This window comes from Oncorhynchus nerka, linkage group LG7 (assembly GCF_034236695.1).
Source record: "Oncorhynchus nerka isolate Pitt River linkage group LG7, Oner_Uvic_2.0, whole genome shotgun sequence".
In the NCBI taxonomy this organism is placed as follows: domain Eukaryota; kingdom Metazoa; phylum Chordata; class Actinopteri; order Salmoniformes; family Salmonidae; genus Oncorhynchus; species Oncorhynchus nerka.
The window spans coordinates 72315263-72337056 of record NC_088402.1 but is presented as its reverse complement, the minus strand read 5'-3'; the positions used below and the strand labels follow the sequence as shown (position 1 = coordinate 72337056).

Below are 21794 nucleotides of genomic sequence, written 5' to 3'. Positions count from 1 at the left end.
CTGTATGTATGTATGTTCTGAGCAGATTTGCTCAAGATTTAGTGAAACTCCCATGTAAACAAGAAGTGTTTTCACTAGGAGGATGGTTTTTGCAGCAGTCTTCTCTTGCAGGGAAAGCCACTAAGCCAGGAGATGTCAATTACAATTAAACACACATAATTCTACTGCTTAACCTATAAATAAGACTGGACCATGTCTGTGTAAACAAGATTCTCAGCATGGACTGGCAGAGCATAGCCTATGCTAACAGTGAATGACCACTCTGTCGCTCTCCCTCTCACTGTCTGTCTCTATCCTCCTCTTCCTTTCCACTCCATCTCGCTGTTCTAAATTGTTCCAGTAGACTTAAGCCTCCGTAGCTACACTACACCCTGCTCTAACAATGCCATGTTCCATCTAGGGTTCACGCAAGCAACCGGAGTTCACAGAGCCAGTGAAATTGAGGATGTCTCCCCTTTGTCTTGTTCTGTAAAACAGGGAAGGAAGGGTGTTTCTTTTTGGTCAATTTGGTCATTTAGAGGTCAACAACATGCAAACGTGTTCGACAACACCGCAAGTCAAAAGGTAACCACACTTCCTGACCACTAAACCCAGATACATTTAATTCCACTATCACTGTGGATGAATGTCAGTCTGAGACTAACCAGCATTCACGGTTTAACCCCAGCATTAACCCTCATCCAGACACGCCATTCAATCACAGTTACCTGCCGTGTGGCTAAAGAGATTATGCAACTAAATGGATCAGCCAGCTGCCCTTATGTGTCCAGTCTTCACAGAATGCACAGATTATGTGACTATAGGGCTTTGAACCAGAACAGCTTAAGAGTTTAAGTCTTTATCCATGCCTCAACATAACTCAAGAGAAATTAAATGGATGGGACAAACTCCAGGAAGAAGAGAAAAAAAATCAAGTAGGACCATAAACTTCTTGAAATAAAAAAAATCATCATGTTAAACAAAGACTGCTCAACTCACTCAGGCCCTAGAGCAGTGGAAGTGACTGACAGGCTGTGTAGGTGTGTCCGCCATGTGGGTTAACTCGTTTTCTGGAACTCAGTCAGTCCTTTAAAAACTAAGCTCAAGTTACACATCCAAGGGTGTGGATGGGAAGAATAGAGAGACCTGTATTACATGACAGGGCTGGGAGGAAGTACTCAGTGGCCACAACAAAAATAAAACATTTTCAGGGTGGGGAGGATAGAGTCAGAACAATTATGTGGCCACCTCAAAAAGCACAAGAAAGAGGATTGACACCCACCACCTCAAGATTGAATTGAATTGTTTGTTAGAAATATTAGCATTCCCCCAACATTATTTTGTTGAAATATAATTTGGACTGAGTAATTATGATAATTAATTGCACCCAAATTGGCTATTTCAATTTATAGGATTCATAGAAATATAGTACCTAACATCCGATTTGGACCCGCCACATCTCAACAATGAGTATATAGTATCAGTTCTCTATGTCTGACAAGTAGTATGGATCTGCGGCTCGGAGTATTGTTTCTTCCTATGTAACATATTCTTAGTGAACTTGGTCTCTTTTTCTGTTTTTACATGGTAGGGTCTCGATTTTTATTATATAAACATGGGGTAGAGGGACAAAAAAAAGTTTGGGAACACCTGGCTTACAGGGTAAGGAAATCAATATACCATTTTGTAATTTGGGTGAACTATCCCCATGTGATTTTGTCTTTTATGACCAGGTTCTAGTGGACAGAAACGGGTAATATCAGGATGTAGGATGGGACATAAACCTAACAACTTCAATTACAAAAAAAAAAAAAAAAAATTCTGTACAGATGAATTTGGTGAAAAATTTACTGTGAATACATTGTGTAAGATGAAGAAACAATACTCCAAGCCGCAGCACCATACGACTCGTCAGACAGAGAATTGATACTATATACTCGTTGTTAGGGTGGGATTGGCGTGGGGTGTAGGGGATCCGTGGGTGGCGTTTGACAATTTCTTTGGATTGAATCCTATAAAACTAAAATGGTCAATTTGGGTGCAAATCAACTAGCTTAATTTCAAGATTCAAATAGTCTTTCAACCAAATAAATGTTGCAGGAATGCTTATCTTATCTGGGCCTAACTAAAGAAATGATTTCAGAACAATCTCAGATGATAGGGGTCATGGCTTGCTGGAATGACCCAGGAGATCTTTACGTGAGTTTAGAGGGGAGGGGACTTTAAGCTTCTTACAAAAGGCACCGACTTGTTTCGTAAGAGGATAGGGAGTAAAATATCAAGTGGAATTGGTAGTGGCGAATGAAGGAAGGACGAATTGGTGGGTAGGGGTTACAAGGGTATCAGATTGTCACGGTGAGGGAGTCAGCCAGGGTTTCTGATAGACCGAAAGGTTGAAAGCGATACAGAAAGAGGTTAATGAGGGTTCCAGACAGTTGCCTCTCCAGGGAAAGGGACTGTAAAAGGTTAAAGTTAAAGTGCAGAGCTAGAAGCAGGCAGCAATGAACTTTGCGACCTGTGGGTAAAAACACCTTCCCCTATCATTAATCTTCCCCCACTGAGGATGTCAATCATGCATTAGGAAAATGACTGGTACTTAAACAATGTGAGTAGAATGCAAATCTATCCAACCAACATCCAGTGAGAGGAAGCGACTGGTGTTCCAAAAGGAACACAGACATTTTGCTTTTATCTACCCAGCCACTTGGCCAGTGGATGATGTAAAGTGGTTGGCAGACAAAAGAAGTGGAGGAGGGAGAGTGGGAGAAAGTGACGAGGGGTTCTATTTTAAGCCAAATCCCCATCACCCACGCACCCCCTCACTGCTTCCTTTCTCTCCTTCCCACTAGTCTGTTTTTACTGCTATTCCCTGTTCTGTAAACCTTAAATCGCACGCCGCTCAATCCCTCTCTTTCTGTGTTGGACTGTTTTAACAAGAGTTGGGACCATCAGCTCCTGTGTGCTCAGACACTGATAGAGCGGTCACAGAGAGGGGTGGGCTGTGTGGACTGGGAGAGAGTCACTGGGAGAAAGAGTAACTCGGATGGGGATTGGGGGGGGGGGGGGCATTCCTTAGGGAGCTACATTCCCCCTGTGAGGCAGGATATCAGGAACCCAGCCACAGAAATAGAAAAAAAAATAAAACAGGAACAGATAAGAGGGGAGTGAAAACAAAGCAAGTTGACTTGGCTGAGATTCTAGGATGAGGAAGTGGGACACTGAGAACACCACACTTCAGGAAACTGATGCATAAATACAACCCACAGGATGTTAGGTTTACTCAAAAGAGTTAAGTTAACTACATTGAAGAAACATTTAAAAACAGAACATGCAATTTCAAAGATTTTACTGAGACACAGTTCATATAACATGCTGACCACACCGCTCGCATTACGTGCGTTGCAAAATAAGTGCACATACAATCCTTTCATCCAAACTGCTCACGTGCGTATGCATAGCCAGGCGCTAAAATACACCTTATGTGTATATATAATTATTATTTTTACACTTTACGCGATGCATGTCCCTTCTTCCCCCCATTGTTTTATTTAGGAGCATATACCCATGTGGGTGATTGAAAGATTAACTGAGGTCCACACTCCAGTCCAATAGGTGGTGGTAATGCACCTTAAAGTTGGTTGCCAACTGCCATATAAAGTCCACATAAGAATAAGAAGACTGAAGGAGAGTTTACTAGAAACTAACTGTTTCCCCTTTTATCTGTGCATTAATTGTCATAGAGAACACACGATTGTGTGCGACTCAAAACTCTACAAAGAGACAGAAAAAAAAGGACCTTGTGCATTTCAAGTAAAACAACAACCCAATGTTTATATCCCAGGACAAATGAGCTAGCAACAGAAAGCTAGCTAGCTAAATGGCCATGAATGTTTCATGTGATTTGACCTGTTCCTAAACTAATATAATTGGTTCAGAGTTCATTTTGATATTTCAACCTGCGTGTCCTGATCGCGTCTGGTGTGGATGGACAAAATCAACATGAGCACATGGTCGAACGCGCATGCCTTCATTAGGCTATGGATTTCACATGACTAAGAATACAGACATGCATCTGTTTGTCACAGATACTTTTTCTTTTTAAAGTAGGGGGCGTGGATCAGAAAACCAGTCAGTATCTGGCGTGATCACCATTTGCCTCACCAAGTGCGACATCTCCTTCACATAGAGTTGATCAGGCTCTCGGTCGGGAAGAGCACACTTCTCCAGGGTGCCAGTGGCCATCGAAGGTGAGCATTTGCCCACTGAAGTTGGTTATGACGCCGAACTGCAGTCAGGTCAAGACCCTGGTGAGGATGACAAGCACACAGATGTGCTTCCCTGAGACGGTTTCAAACAGTTTGAAGAAAATCTTTGGTTGTGCAAACCCAGTTTCATTAACTGTTCAGGTGGCTGGTTTATACAATCCCGTTGGTGAAGAAGCCGGATGTGGAGGTCCTGGGCTGGCTTGGTTACACATGGTACTGCCAAATTCTCTAAATCGACGTTGGTGGCAGCTTGTGGTAGAGAAATTAACATTAAAATTATCTGGCAACAGCTCTGGTTCCTGCAGTCAGCATGACTTGAGACATCTGTGGCATTGTGTTGTGTGACAAAACTGCACATTTTAGAGTTTTTTTTATTTTTTACCTTTATTTTACTACCCAAGTCAGTTAAGAACAAATTCTTATTTTCAATGACGGCCTAGGAACAGTGGGTTAACTGCCTGTTCAGGGGCAGAACGACAGATTTGTACCTTGTCAGCTCGGGGATTCGAACTTGCAATCTTTCGGTTACTAGTCCAACGCTCTAACCACTAGGCTACCCTGCCGCCCCACAAAGTGGACTTCAATTGTCCCCAGCACAAGGTGTATTGATTATGCAGTTTAATCAGCTTCTTGACATTCCACACCAGTCAAGTGGATGGATTATCTTGGCAAAGGAGAAAGGCTCACTAACAGGGATGATAACAAATGTGTGCACAAACTGAGAGAAACAAGCTTTTTGTGAGTATGTAAAATGTGTGGGATTATTTATTTCAGCTCGTGAAAAATGGGATCAACAGTTTACATGTTGCATTTATTTTTGTTCAGTGTAAAACAATGAGAACACTGACAAAACATTTCAGTAAAAATACATTTCTAAGGGAAAGTTTAGCATGATCAGACATCTTTGAATGCTGCTATTGTTTTAGTGAATAGTATAGGGGTCCAACGTAGTCTACAGCTGGCTTTGTTAGTCCACTGCTGGATGCCTAATGAAGCGTGAAAATGCTCTTACACACTGCTCATTGTCTATGGAAACAAGAGCAGAAAGGGAAATTATCTGGAAATCTATTGCTGTCCTGCTCATGAGTTAGCATGTATGCAGAAATACCAAAGAAAGCTAATCCACCCAAGCCACAACCTACTAATTTCATAATGTAAGAAAATTAGAACCCATGGGTAGAAATCAGTAACTTTGTGTCAAAGTACTGCAACAAGTGGCAACAAAAAAGTACCAAGTTAAAGAGGCCAAGTTTCCTTACACACACACACACACACAGACAGACAGAGAGAGTACCTTCCCAGTGGGACCAACTTCTACCCTCAGCTGCAATCAGAGAGGGAGTGTATCTGGAATGGCCATCACACTACAGGCTCTTCTTATCTGCTGCCACAAGCTACAGACCAGTCTGGGCTTTGACAGTGTACAGTCCTGCCTGCCATGCTAAGACATCGCATGAGCACCTCTTATCCCAGATGAAAACAAAAACAACAGGCTGGTGGAAAGGGACATGGCAACAACACGTAACCCTCTGCTGAAACACATAACAAGGATGCTGGGTAGCTAACTAATGCCAGCCTTCCTTCCTCAACCAAATCCCTCAAGGGTCTATGTAATGAGGGTCTGGCTTTTTTATTTTCACAGCAATTTGAAGTCGCACATTCTTTTAAGTCTTAGTGAGGGTGGCGGACTGTCAGGGTATCTGTGGCCTGGCCTTTCAAATCAAATGATGCGTTACACCTATGTTTCCAAACACACACACACATGACGATCTGGCCAGTGAGTCTGGTCCTCTACATACCTTCCTGGACCCGTGGCAGGTGGGACTGATCAATCTCCAGCTCTGTCATGGCTGCTAGAGAAGGGCAGTCACGGCCTCATTGCCCTTAGGGCGGATCAGAGTACAGACAGAGCCTGGGGAATGAAGGGTACATAAAGACAAATGAGTCCAGTAGCATAGAACAGTCATGTTCAACATTGAATTGCAGTAGTTACTCTTTGTTATTGCAAGGAGGGCACATTCAGCATTTGACTTTCTTAATCCTTTGTCCAAATGTGTCTATGTATGCACAGAAGTCTACTGCAGACAAACCGTTGAAGCACACACAATAATGACATAATTCCTATGAACTCTACTAAATTTATGTTAAACATTCTAAAACTATGACAATAGCTACAAATGTAACCCCCATGTAACACTTGCATGGCGGTTACATACAGTTGAGAAACTCGGAACGAATTTCCACAGCAGTATGCTACAACACGTACAGAATTCCATTACAAAGGAAATGCACAAAATTGCAATTACGTATTTGTTTTGTATGATAATGGCGATACAGACAACGTGCTCTTTGTCAAATTAATATAAAGATCAACAATGGTTTAATGCGTGTCTGTCAAGCTCAATCGATCGCTAAAAACATGCCCAAACAAAACAAACAAAACCTACAGCTGTTACCTACCTGTATCCGCAGCACTACCCTGAATATAGTTTGTACCCTTCGTGCACACAAAATAACATTCAACAAGTAAACATGGTAGTTGAGAAAACTTTTGATTATTTTGTTGCGGTTGTCTATTTTCCAGACACTTTATCCGCAGTTATCGTTTTACGTTCACCATAGTCTCCAATACATTCGATACACCTATTCCAGACGTCTATTTAGATCTGACACAACTATGTTTTTAGTTTATCAATTAAACAAAGCTGATAGTTTGATGGCACGCCATCAAGGACAAATAATGCACGAAATGAGCCTCCTTTATAGTCCAAGGACCTTACATATTCTGTAAGCCAAAACAGTCCAATACGCAATCTAAACGATAATTCGATTGATTCATATTTGCGGTACAGTTCTAGAAACAAATCCCTCTACTCATATCACATCAACAACTATTTGACCAATTCAAAATACATACTTACTGTACACTGTTTTAACCGTATTTTTTAGACACAGTTACAGCTGACAGTATTTTTCAGTGACACGCGTTTGTGGCGTCCATCTTCTATTTACACACAGGTGAGATTCAGATAGCTAATTAGCGCAGGTAGTCGACTGTCTTCCGTCTGTTTTCCGTAAACACGCGCTGTAACATGGTTATATGGCCGTGTGTGAGCACTAGCCCCATAGAGGTGTGCTAAAAAAAAATGTAAATCGCCGAGGTCATTATGCTTCCAAAACCATACCGCAAGTGACGCGGTTTAATGTTCAGACCAAGCGCAATAGGGCTATTGGCAAAACTACCCTATACAGAGAAGACGCCTTCGTCCAATGACTATGATGTGCAATGGAACTGAGAGTAATTATCAAGGCCCATGAAAAGCTTAGCTCAAGTTGTTTGGCTGGAGATAGTTATGGGGGGTGATAAGGGACTTATCTGCCTAGGCAACCGTTCCACCTGACATGACATGATACCAAAACCTTACTAAGTCTGCGTTTCGTTTTCTGATTTACATGACACCAACGCCTTACTAAGGTCTGTGTGATGCTTGCATCGCGTTTAATGAAAGTGATAATGTGCATAGTTTATATTTATATTAATTAAATCTCAACCATAAATGTTAGTAACGTACAATGTTTCTGTGCCGGCAGCCATTGGGATATAGCCACCTTGAGCCTATGGCTTGTGTATTTCCTGTTATGGCTAATGGCCTAGAAAAGATTATGCCTAATCTATAGATAATCTGTCTTTCCCTCAACACCTCATGGTATGTTATGTTATCTTATCTCGCTGTATATAGATCTAAATGTTTTCAGCCAATCACAAACTGTGTTGTTACAACTTCCACATCAGACAACCAATAAGAGTTGTGTTCACGGCTTTCAGGGGAGTTCATAGTTGCTACTTGGGATCTTTGGGATGTCCATACCTCTATCAAGTTGACATGTAAATTGGTTAAGTCTAGTGTTAGTTTAGGGTAAGGAAGTCCCAAGGAATCCGGATTGCAGTGACCGTTCGTAGAGTGAGAGACTGGCACCGGTATTTGAGAGCTCAGCAGCGACACAGACATTCATTTTATTATTTTTTTAAACAAGCGGCAGAAGGGATTTTTGAGTGTCTACCCCAGATAGTTTCATTATAGACAATAAAATAATTGCCAAGATGTACTTGATCCAATTGAGTAGTAAGTAGGCTATATTTAAGTTGTGATATCGTTAGGAAATATTTAGTCCTACTGTGTTAAGGCAAATTTGGTTTATTTGAAAATATTTGTATAGTTCCTAGTATTTATTTAATGGATTTTCAATTATAAATGAAATAACTACTTTTCACTGAAGAAGGGAAACGAGGTACAACATGCAACTTCGATGGAAGATCTACAGTTGAAGTCGGAAGTTTACCTAAACTGAGTTTAAATGTATTTGGCTAAAGTGTTTCACAATTCCTGACATTTAATCCAAGTAAAATGTCCCTGTTTTAGGTTAGTTAGAATCACCATTTTATTTTAAGAATGTGAAATGTCAGAATAATTGTAGAGAGAATTTATTTCAGCCATCACATTCCAAATGGGTCAGAAATGTATATAGACTCAATTAGTATTTGGTAGCATTGGCTTTAAATTGTTTAACTTGGGTCAAAGTTTTCGGGTATCCTTCCACAAGCTTCCCAAAATAAGTTGGGGGAATTTTGGCCCATTCCTTTTTCAGGTCTGCCCACAATTGTTCTATAGGATTGAGGTCAGGGCTTTGTGATTGCCACTCCAATACCTTGACTTTGTTGTCCTTAAGCCATTTTGCCACAACTTTGGAAGTATGCTTGGGGTCATTGTCCATTTGGAAAACCCATTTGCGACCAAGCTTTAACTTCCTGACTGATGTCACATAATTTTCCTTTCTCATGGCGCCATCTATTTTGTGAAGTGCACCAGTCCCTCCTGCAGCAAAGTACCCCCACAACATGATGCTGCCACCCCCATGCTTCATGGTTGGGATGGTGTTCTTTGGTTTGCAAGCCTCCCCCTTTTTCCTCCAAACATAATGGTCATTAAGGCCAAATGACCATTGGCTAATTTCTTTTGATTTCCTCATGTCAAGGAAAGAGGCACTGAGTTTGAAGGTAGGCCTTGAAATACAGCCACAGGTACACCTCCAACTGACTCAGATGTCAATTAGCCTGTCAGAAGCTTCTAAAACCATGACATAATTTTCTGGAATTTTCCAAGCTGTTTAAAGGCACATTCATTTAGTGTATGTAAACTTCTGACCCACTGGAATTGTGATAGTGAATTATAAGTGAAATAATCTGTCTAAACAATTGTTGGAAAAATGACTTGTGTCATGTACAAAGTAGATGTCCTAACCGACTTGCCAAAACTATAGTTTGTTTACATGAAATTTGTGGAGTGGTTGAAAAACTAGTTTTAATGACTCCAACCTAAGTGTATGTAAACTTCCGACTTCAACTGTAAAATCATGCCTGACAAAACGGTATGCTAATATGGTGTGGATACAGTATTTGTCTATTCTACAACAATGTACCTGTATGTGCTAGTATTATTGATCAATTAAATTGAAAATGGGTACGCTATTTCATTCAATGATTACATTATTGTACAAGGTAGATACAGGAGTATGTAACGTTTTCTTCCTGGGAAGGAGAGGAGGACCAAAATGCATCGTGGTTAGAGTTCAACATGTTTAATAAAGACCATACACGAGAACACTACAAAATACAAAACAAAAGTGAAAACCGAAACAGTCCTATCTGGTGCAATGACACAAAGACAGAAGACAAACACCCACGAAGTACCCACAGAATATGGCTGCCTAAATATGGTTCCCAATCAGAGACAACGATAGACAGCTGCCTCTAATTGAGAACCAATCTAGGCAACCATAGACCTACAAACTACCTAGAAAGGAACCAGCCCCATAAACATACAAAAAACCCTAGACCAGACAAAACACATAAATCCCCCATGTCACACCCTGACCTAACCAAAATAATAACAAAACAAAGATAACTAAGGCCAGGGCGTGACAGAGTAGTCTATAGCCTACAATAATAATGTAATTGAATATGCTATAGTATCATTTATTTCAGTGATGAATACAATTGTAAATGTGGATGGGTAGGCTACTTCATTCAGTGAATTCTGAATATATTGCTATCTCTGGGAGTATGTTAATGATGGCTTTTCAGCTGTTCTAATTTTGAAATCTCTTTCTTTTAGTCACAGTGTGATGAGCCAGAGAAACCAATCAGCTTCACTGCAGGTGCTCAACCCACCACCCTCACTGTTCTCCCTCCACAAGTGGTTTTTATTTTCATACTGTATGCTCTCACTCTCATCACTATCTCCTTTACCATCTTCTCAGGTCTTTACCTGGAACTCCATCCACACACACACACACACACACACACACACACACACACACACACACACACACACACACTATAGCATCTCGTTAACATTTATCACATTTTATGCATCCAGCTGAGACCTTGGATGGATCATGTTACACTGAGATGGGCACAGGGGTATATGTACAGGAATACCAGGCAGATGTTTGAGTACAGAATCAAATGGTGTAAACTTAACAGACTAAACTTGTTGAGTACACTCTGAGAAAGGGGTTCCAACAGGGTTCTTTGGCTGTCACCAAAGGAGAAAACTTTTTAGGCTAACCACTGGGTCATGTTAAGTAACCGCCACTTCCAGATAGGTACTGTTAAGGTGTTAAGGTGTATGACTCCAGTGGTCATGACACCACCCTGGAGTTTCTCTCACAACTCATCTCTCTACCTTTCCCAAGGACCATCCCTTCCCAACCCCACTGACATCAACAATTAGAAAGGTATCCTTTATTTTCTGTCTGCCGTTAACATTAATCCATGTCTAATCAAACAGTTAAAGTAAATAATTAAATAACTATTTTTACATACCTGAATCATTCAACCTGTGTGTTTGCTTGTTTACGTCTGTCTCCTATCATGTTCCCTTTAACTCTGCTCCTGTTCTCCAGGACCTAGGGGTTCTGCCTAACACCCAGACATGGATCCACCTGATGTCCTCCATTACCTGTTCTCCAGGACCTAGGGGTTCTGCCTAACACCCAGACATGGATCCACCTGATGTCCTCCATTACCTGTTCTCCAGGACCTAGGGGTTCTGCCTAACACCCAGACATGGATCCACCTGATGTCCTCCATTACCTGTTCTCCAGGACCTAGGGGTTCTGCCTAACACCCAGACCTGGATCCACCTGATGTCCTCCATTACCTGCTCTCCAGGACCTAGGGGTTCTGCCTAACACCCAGACATGGATCCACCTGATGTCCTCCATTACCTGTTCTCCAGGACCTAGGGGTTCTGCCTAACACCCAGACATGGATCCACCTGATGTCCTCCATTACCTGTTCTCCAGGACCTAGGGGTTCTGCCTAACACCCAGACATGGATCCACCTGATGACCTCCATTACCTGTTCTCCAGGACCTAGGGGTTCTGCCTAACACCCAGACATGGATCCACCTGATGTCCTCCATTACCTGTTCTCCAGGACCTAGGGGTTCTGCCTAACACCCAGACCTGGATCCACCTGATGTCCTCCATTACCTGTTCTCCAGGACCTAGGGGTTCTGCCTAACACCCAGACATGGATCCTCCTGATGTCCTCCATTGCCAACCACCCTCCAACATTTCATTACATCATCTACAGCTACTGTTATGTCAAGTTGTCATTATCTGCTAAGAAAGAGCAAGACAACTATCATACTGGGCACATAATGTAAGATACACAGATTAGCTAAAAACACTAACACTGCAAACACTCAGAACAAAGAGGGCAGCAGCGCCTGGACTTTGCAGTTTCCCTCTTCGAGTCCACTACCTGTTGAAAAACAAGTACCAGGCAGAACTTCCCATCCACACAATACCCACCTCCCTATTCCACACACTATAATTCTGTATTTCAGTCTACGATTGCCATGTGAGTGTACAAGTGACAGGCAGAACTTCCCATCCACACAATACCCACCTCCTCCCTATTCCACACACTATAATTCTGTATTTCAGTCTACGATTGCCATGTGAGTGTACAAGTGACAGGCAGAACTTCCCATCCACACAATACCTACCTCCTCCCTATTCCACACACTATAATTCTGTATTTCAGTCTACGATTGCCATGTGAGTGTACAAGTGACAGGCAGAACTTCCCATCCACACAATACCTACCTCCTCCCTATTCCACACACTATAATTCTGTATTTCAGTCTACGATTGCCATGTGAGTGTACAAAAAATCTGAAAGTAAATTGATACACATGTACCAAAATAATATCAATGGTTATGTATTTAAATCTAAAATATTGCTAAATTGGTTTTCACAGCTGTTTCATAAGGTGTTTGTTGTTGTAAATTGTAACATATCCCTTGATGGTATTTGTTAGTTCAACATTATTAATTGTATCAAAAGACATACGATAGATATATATTCAACCACAAGGGGGTACTAATGAGATGATTCTTTTAATCATAATTGAGGACAAAAATGTTTTCAGTGTAGGGAATGCCTGTTTAAAATGAAAACATGCCAGCCAGACAAGCCAGTGTATGAATGAAATGCATTTGCATATGAATGGGGTGGAAAATAGCTCACTTTGTGATCTGTAAGGTAAGTAACATTAATGTGTGTGTGTGGGGGGGCATTGAAATGATGTCATGTTTACCCTGATGCCTGTTTATTCATAAAAAGCAGAAGATGGTAAATAACATTAAATCGCAATGGTTAGCCTATGCAAATTAATAGGAATACATTTACCCTAATTGGTAATATGACGTGGGGGAAAGTCAGGATCCTAGTCAGGCTTTTGTTTGTCAATTCCAGATTAAATATAGGTCTTCATCTGTCGGCAATTTTGGACTAAATCAATGACAAACAGTTTAAGCAAACAAGTGGTAGCACATGCTTTTTGCAAGTCTATAACAAGGCCTATATCCTCACATAGCCCCTCAACTCGAACCCTTTTATTTTACCTTTATTTTACTAGGCAAGTCAGTTAAGAACAAATTCTTATTTTCAATGACGGCCTAGGAACAGTGGGTTAACTGCCTGTTCAGGGGCAGAACAACAGATTTTGTACCTTGTCAGCTCGGGGATTTGAACTTGCAACCTTTCGGTTACTAGTCCAATGCTCTAACCACTAGGCTACCCTTCTTTTAACCATAAGACATCTCTACAGAAATGTATAGACGAAGGATTGCATGGTGACTGATTGTGTCTTAATCCGGTAAACTGGGAAGTGGGGGAGGGAAACGAGGTCAAATCATGACCTCAGTGATTTTCAGAGAAAGATGCCAGAGATTCCGAGTTGGATGACTGGTCAAAACAAAAATCCCAGTCTGACCTTGTTTTTTTCAGAGTTCCCAGTTGTCTTGATCGCACTGAAGTCGGAAGTTTTGAATGCACCACTAGAGACCTAGATTACGGTCCAAACACTTAAAAGACACACACTCGTCCACTTACCCTCGCCTTATGCCCTTTGGGGAATCCCCGTCTCCATCTTGGTGGGTGGTCCAAATGATTAGCCAAGCAAGGGAATGTAATGTAAGCCCCTCAGACCTCATTTTAACCGGCTTCACTCCAGAGCCTGAAACTCCCCATAATTCAAATTGTGATGATTGTACATCCGCTAAGAAAAGTCAGCGTAAACTTAAAAACAACATCAATGGAGAAGTCAACATACAAGTGTCAGTAAAAACGAATGCAAATAAGTTAGAAATGTTGCTACTACGTAAAAAGTAAATATGTTTTTGTTTGGTTATCTTTTGGATAGTGTAGAAATAAAACATCTTCCTTCTTCAGAAGTTCCAGCTAGGCAGGCTAACGTTGGTTAGCTAATTAATTTGCTAGCTATCATACAGTAGGAGTATATTAATAATTATATATTTAATACAAGTAGACATGCATTCATAATTGACTGTAGCACATATAAAGCACCCACAAGCTACTGGTGGCTGAAAACACAATTTGATGGCCAAGGGTGGTCCATTTAAAAATCATTCCTTCCTCTCGCCCCTTGCCCTGTAAGTATATACTAGTTAGACGTCATGACACGTCCACTGTCCACTTAATTTGGGTGTGTCTTTTAAGTGTTTGGACCGCAACCCTAGGCTACCTCCAACAAAGAAAAGGAAAGGGGTCTACCTAGTCAGTTGTACATGTCACGTTCTGACCTCTATTTCCTGTGTTTTGTATTTAGTTAGTATGGTCAGGGCGTGAGTTGGGTGGGCAGTCTATGTTTGTTTTTCTAGGTTTTGGGTATTTCTATGTTTTCGGCCTAGTATGGTTCTCAATCAGAGGCAGGTGTCATTAGTTGTCTCTGATTGAGAATCATACTTAGGTAGCCTGGGTTTCACTGTGTGTTTGTGGGTGATTGTTCCTGTCTCTGTGTTTGCACCAGATAGGACTGTTTGAGTTTTTCACATTTCTTGTTTTTGTAGTCAGTTGTTCATGCGTACCTTAACGTATTAAAAAGAACCATGGACACTTACCACGCCGCATATTGGTCCTCTGATCCGTTTCGCCTCTCCTCTTCGGAAGAACACAGGTGTTCCCGCCCCTCAGTCCAGAGGCGCCAGAGCCCCTCAGTCCAGAGGTGCCAGAGCTTCTCAGTCCAGCACTGCCAGAGCCTTCCTCGCCAGCGCCGCCAGTCTGCCCAGCGCCGCCAGTCTGCCCAGCGCGCCAGCGCCGCCAGTCAGCCCAGCGCCGCCAGTCTGCCCAGCGCCGCCAGCGCCGCCAGTCTGCCCAGCGCCGCCAGCGCCGCCAGTCTGCCCAGCGCCGCCAGTCTGCCCAGCGTTGCCGGAGTGTCCTGCCTGTCCGGCGCCGCTGCCAAGGTGTCCCGCCTGTCCGGCGCCGCTGCCGGAGTGTCCCGCCTGTCCGGCGCCGCTGCCGGAGTGTCCCGCCTGTCCGGCGCCGCTGCCAGAGCCCCTCAGCCCAGAGGCGCCAGAGCCCCTCAGCCCAGAGGCCCTCAGCCGCTGCCGGAGTGTCCCGCCTGTCCGGCGCCGCTGCCAGAGCCCCTCAGCCCAGAGCCCCTCAGCCCAGAGGCGCCAGAGCCCCTCTGTCCCGAGCCCCTGCCCCTCTGTCCCGAGCTCATGCCCCTCTGTCCAGTGGGGTCATTGAGAGGGGTTGCCATGGTGAGAAAGCCACGGAGGCGGACAATAAGGCGGACTAAGACAATGGTGAAGTGGGGTCCGCGTCCTGCGCCAGAACCGCCACCGCGGACAGACGCCCACCCAGACCCTCCCCTATAGGTCAAGGTTTTGCGGCCGGAGTCCGCACCTTTGTGGGGGGTGGTACTGTCACGTTCTGACCTCTATTTCCTGTGTTTTGTATTTAGTTAGTATGGTCAGGGCGTGAGTTGGGTGGGCAGTCTGTTTGTTTTTCTAGGTTTTGGGTATTTCTATGTTTTCGGCCTAGTATGGTTCTCAATCAGAGGCAGGAGTCATTAGTTGTCTCTGATTGAGAATCATACTTAGGTAGCCTGGGTTTCACTGTGTGTTTGTGGGTGATTGTTCCTGTCTCTGTTTGCACCAGATAGGACTGTTTTAGGTTTTCTCACGTTTGTTGTTTTTGTTAGTTATCTCATGTGTAGTTTCTTTATAAATTAAAGAACATGAATAACCACCATGCTGCTTTTTGGTCCGCTTCTCTTTCACCAGAAAACCCTTACAGTACAACTGAATGCATTCAACTGAAATGTGTCTTCCGTATTTAACCCAACTCCTCTGAATCAGAGAGGTGTAAGGGGCTGCCTTAATCAAAATCCACGTTTTTGTCGCCCGGGGAACAGTGGGTTAACTGCCTTGCTCGGGTAAAATTACAAAAAAGTTTATCTTGTAGCTTTGGGATTCAATCCAGCAACCTTTTAGTTACTGGCCCTCTAACCACTAGGCTACCAATAAGCCCTTGTGTTTATATGATGCGAAAAATAGGCATATCTACACAGTAATGGTGGCTGCGATATCAAGTAGCCTAATCATTTTTGCATTGAGGTGACAGTCCTATTTTAGCTAAATCAACAAATGTGTCAACTAGCATTGATGAACAATACACACTTAGTGACACTAGCAACCTGAACAATGTTTTTACATGACGTGTCAGTGACACATTCGCAACCTGAACAATAGTCTACATGATGTGTCAGTGACACATTACGCAACCTGAACAATACTTCTACATGACGTGTCAGTGACACATTACGCAACCTGAACAATACGTCTACATGACGTGTCAACACATGACGCAACCTGAACAATAGTCTACATGACGTGTCAGTGACACATTACGCAACCTGAACAATAGTCTACATGACGTGTCAGTGACACATTACGCAACCTGAACAATACTTCTACATGACGTGTCAGTGACACATTACGCAACCTGAACAATAGTCTACATGACGTGTCAGTGACACATTACGCAACCTGAACAATAGTCTACATGACGTGTCAGTGACACATTACGCAACCTGAACAATACGTCTACATGACGTGTCAGTGACACATTACGCAACCTGAACAATAGTCTACATGACGTGTACGTGACACATTACGCAACCTGAACAATACATCTACATGACGTGTACGTGACACATTACGCAACCTGAACAATACGTCTACATGACGTGTCAGTGACACATTACGCAACCTGAACAATAGTCTACATGACGTGTCAGTGACACATTACGCAACCTGAACAATACGTCTACATGACGTGTCAGTGACACATTACGCAACCTGAACAATAGTCTACATGACGTGTCAGTGACACATTACCGAACAACCTGAACAATACGCAACCTGAACGTCTACATGACGTGTCAGTGACACATTACGCAACCTGAACAATACGTCTACATGACGTGTCAGTGACACATTACGCAACCTGAACAATAGTCTACATGACGTACATGACGTGTGACACATTACGCAACCTGAACAATACGTCTACATGACGTGTCAGTGACACATTACGCAACCTGAACAATACGTCTACATGACGTGTCAGTGACACATTACGCAACCTGAACAATACGTCTACATGACGTGTCAGTGACACATTACGCAACCTGAACAATACGTCTACATGACGTGTCAGTGACACATTACGCAACCTGAACAATACGTCTACATGACGTGTCAGTGACACATTACGCAACCTGAACAATACGTCTACATGACGTGTCAGTGACACATTACGCAACCTGAACAATACGTCTACATGACGTGTCAGTGACACATTACGCAACCTGAACAATAGTCTACATGACGTGTCAGACATTACGCAACCTGAACAATAGTCAGTGACACATTACGCAACCTGAACAATACGTCTACATGACGTGTCAGTGACACATTACGCAACCTGAACAATAGTCTACATGACGTGTCAGTGACACATTACGCAACCTGAACAATACGTCTACATGACGTGTCAGTGACACATTACGCAACCTGAACAATAGTCTACATGACGTGTCAGTGACACATTACGCAACCTGAACAATACTTCTACATGATGTGTCAGTGACACATTACGCAACCTGAACAATACGTCTACATGACGTGTCAGTGACACATTACGCAACCTGAACAATACTTCTACATGACGTTTACGTGACACATTACGCAACCTGAACAATAGTCTACATGACGTGTCAGTGACACATTACGCAACCTGAACAATAGTCTACATGACGTGTCAGTGACACATTACGCAACCTGAACAATAGTCTACATGACGTGTCAGTGACACATTACGCAACCTGAACAATAGTCTACATGACGTGTCAGTGACACATTACGCAACCTGAACAATAGTCTACATGACGTGTACGTGACACATTACGCAACCTGAACAATACGTCTACATGACGTGTCAGTGACACATTACGCAACCTGAACAATAGTCTGCATGACGTGTCAGTGACACATTACGCAACCTGAACAATACGTCTACATGACGTGTCAGTGACACATTACGCAACCTGAACAATAGTCTACATGACGTGTCAGTGACACATTACGCAACCTGAACAATAGTCTACATGACGTGTCAGTGACACATTACGCAACCTGAACAATAGTCTACATGACGTGTCAGTGACACATTACGCAACCTGAACAATAGTCTACATGACGTGTCAGTGACACATTACGCAACCTGAACAATACGTCTACATGACGTGTCAGTGACACATTACGCAACCTGAACAATACGTCTACATGACGTGTCAGTGACACATTACGCAACCTGAACAATACGTCTACATGACGTGTCAGTGACACATTACGCAACCTGAACAATACGTCTACATGACGTGTCAGTGACACATTACGCAACCTGAACAATACGTCATGTGTCAGTGACACATTACGCAACCTGAACAATACGTCTACATGACGTGTCAGTGACACATTACGCAACCTGAACAATACGTCTACATGACGTGTCGTGAGTGACACATTACGCAACCTGAACAATACGTCTACATGACCGAACAATGTCTACATGACGTGACACATTACGCAACCTGAACAATAGTCTACATGATGACGTGTCAGTGACACATTACACAACCTGAACAATACGTCTACATGACGTGTCAGTGACACATTACCGCAACCTGAACAATAGTCTACACATGACGTGTCAGTGACACATTACGCAACCTGAACAATAGTCTACATGACGTGTCAGTGACACATTACGCAACCTGAACAATACGTCTACATGACGTGTCAGTGACACATTACGCAACCTGAACAATAGTCTACATGACGTGTCAGTGACACATTACGCAACCTGAACAATAGTCTACATGACGTGTCAGTGACACATTACGCAACCTGAACAATACGTCTACATGACGTGTCAGTGACACATTACGCAACCTGAACAATAGTCTACATGACGTGTCAGTGACACATTACGCAACCTGAACAATACGTCTACATGACGTGTACGTGACACATTACGCAACCTGAACAATAGTCTACATGACGTGTCAGTGACACATTACGCAACCTGAACAATAGTCTACATGACGTCAGTGACACATTGACCTGAACAATACGTCTACATGACGTGTCAGTGACACGTGCAACCTGAACATTACGCAACCTGAACAATAGTCTACATGACATGTCAGTGACACATTACGCAACCTGAACAATACGTCTACATGACGTGTACGTGACACATTACGCAACCTGAACAATACGTCTACATGACGTGTCAGTGACACATTACGCAACCTGAACAATAGTCTACATGACGTGTCAGTGACACATTACGCAACCTGAACAATAGTCTACATGACGTGTACGTGACACATTACGCAACCTGAACAATACGTCTACATGACGTGTCAGTGACACATTACGCAACCTGAACAATACGTCTACATGACGTGTCAGTGACACGTGAACAATTGACAGTGACACATTAACCTGAACAATAGTCTACATGACGTGTCAGTGACACATTACGCAACCTGAACAATATGTCTACATGACGTTTACGTGACACATTACGCAACCTGAACAATAGTCTACATGACGTGTCAGTGACACATTACGCAACCTGAACAATAGGTCTACATGACGTGTACGTGACACATTACGCAACCTGAACAATACGTCTACATGACGTGTACGTGACACATTACGCAACCTGAACAATACGTCTACATGACGTTTACGTGACACATTACGCAACCTGAACAATAAGTCTACATGACGTGTCAGTGACACATTACGCAACCTGAACAATAGTCTACATGACGTGTCAGTGACACATTACGCAACCTGAACAATAAGTCTACATGACGTGTCAGTGACACATTACGCAACCTGAACAATAGTCTACATGACGTGTCAGTGACACATTACGCAACCTGAACAATAGTCTACATGACGTGTCAGTGACACATTACGCAACCTGAACAATACGTCTACATGACGTGTCAGTGACACATTACGCAACCTGAACAATAGTCTACATGACGTGTCAGTGACACATTACCTGAACAATAACCTGAACAATACGTCTACATGACGTGTTACGTGACACATTACGCAACCTGAACAATAGTCTACATGACGTGTCAGTGACACATTACGCAACCTGAACAATAGTCTACATGACGTGTCAGTGACACATTACGCAACCTGAACAATAGTCTACATGACGTGTCAGTGACACATTACGCAACCTGAACAATAGTCTACATGACGTGTCAGTGACACATTACGCAACCTGAACAATAGTCTACATGACGTGTCACGTGACACATTACGCAACCTGAACAATACGTCTACATGACGTGTCAGTGACACATTACGCAACCTGAACAATACGTCTACATGACGTTTACGTGACACATTACGCAACCTGAACAATACGTCTACATGACGTTTACGTGACACATTACGCAACCTGAACAATACTTCTACATGACGTTTACGTGACACATTACGCAACCTGAACAATAGGTCTACATGACGTGTCAGTGACACATTACGCAACCTGAACAATAGTCTACATGACGTGTCATGTGACACATTACGCAACCTGAACAATAGGTCTACATGACGTGTACGTGACACATTACGCAACCTGAACAATAGTCTACATGACGTGTCAGTGACACATTACGCAACCTGAACAATACGTCTACATGACGTGTCAGTGACACATTACGCAACCTGAACAATAGTCTACATGACGTGTCAGTGACACATTACGCAACCTGAACAATACGTCTACATGACGTGTCAGTGACACATTACGCAACCTGAACAATACGTCTACATGACGTGTCAGTGACACATTACGCAACCTGAACAATACGTCTACATGACGTGTACGTGACACATTACGCAACCTGAACAATACTTCTACATGACGTGTCAGTGACACATTACGCAACCTGAACAATACGTCTACATGACGTGTCAGTGACACATTACGCAACCTGAACAATACGTCTACATGACGTGTCAGTGACACATTACGCAACCTGAACAATAAGTCTACATGACGTGTACGTGACACATTACGCAACCTGAACAATAGTCTACATGACGTGTCAGTGACACATTACGGAACCTGAACAATAGTCTACATGACGTGTCAGTGACACATTACGCAACCTGAACAATACGTCTACATGACGTGTCAGTGACACATTACGCAACCTGAACAATAGTCTACATGACGTGTCAGTGACACATTACGCAACCTGAACAATACGTCTACATGACGTGTCATGTGACACATTACGCAACCTGAACAATAGTCTACATGACGTGTACGTGACACATTACGCAACCTGAACAATAAGTCTACATGACGTGTACGTGACACATTACGCAACCTGAACAATACGCCTACATGACGTGTCAGTGACACATTACGCAACCTGAACAATAGTCTACATGACGTGTACGTGACACATTACGCAACCTGAACAATACGTCTACATTACGTTTACGTGACACATTACGCAACCTGAACAATACGTCTACATGACCTGTACGTG

At 42.9% G+C, this 21794-nt stretch overlaps 1 protein-coding gene across 3 annotated transcripts in view; it reads right to left on the bottom strand.

Moving 5' to 3' along the window:
• LOC115119282 (coiled-coil domain-containing protein 50-like) overlaps positions 1-7666 on the bottom strand; it is a 41244-nt gene extending 33578 nt beyond the window's left edge. Inside the window, exons 1-2 of one of the 3 annotated variants that reach the window (XM_029648053.2) lie at positions 7166-7666; positions 6044-6156 (exon numbers count right to left, since the gene is read on the bottom strand). In XM_029648053.2, coding sequence (XP_029503913.2) covers positions 6044-6092 — 49 coding nt within the window. In that variant the 5' untranslated portion in view covers positions 6093-6156; positions 7166-7666. Of the gene's footprint in view, positions 1-6043; positions 6157-6704; positions 6890-7165 lie in introns of those variants that run through there. The other 2 variants (XM_029648055.2, XM_029648054.2) reach the window with 2 other exon arrangements.
• Positions 7667-21794: the final 14128 nt, after the last annotated feature.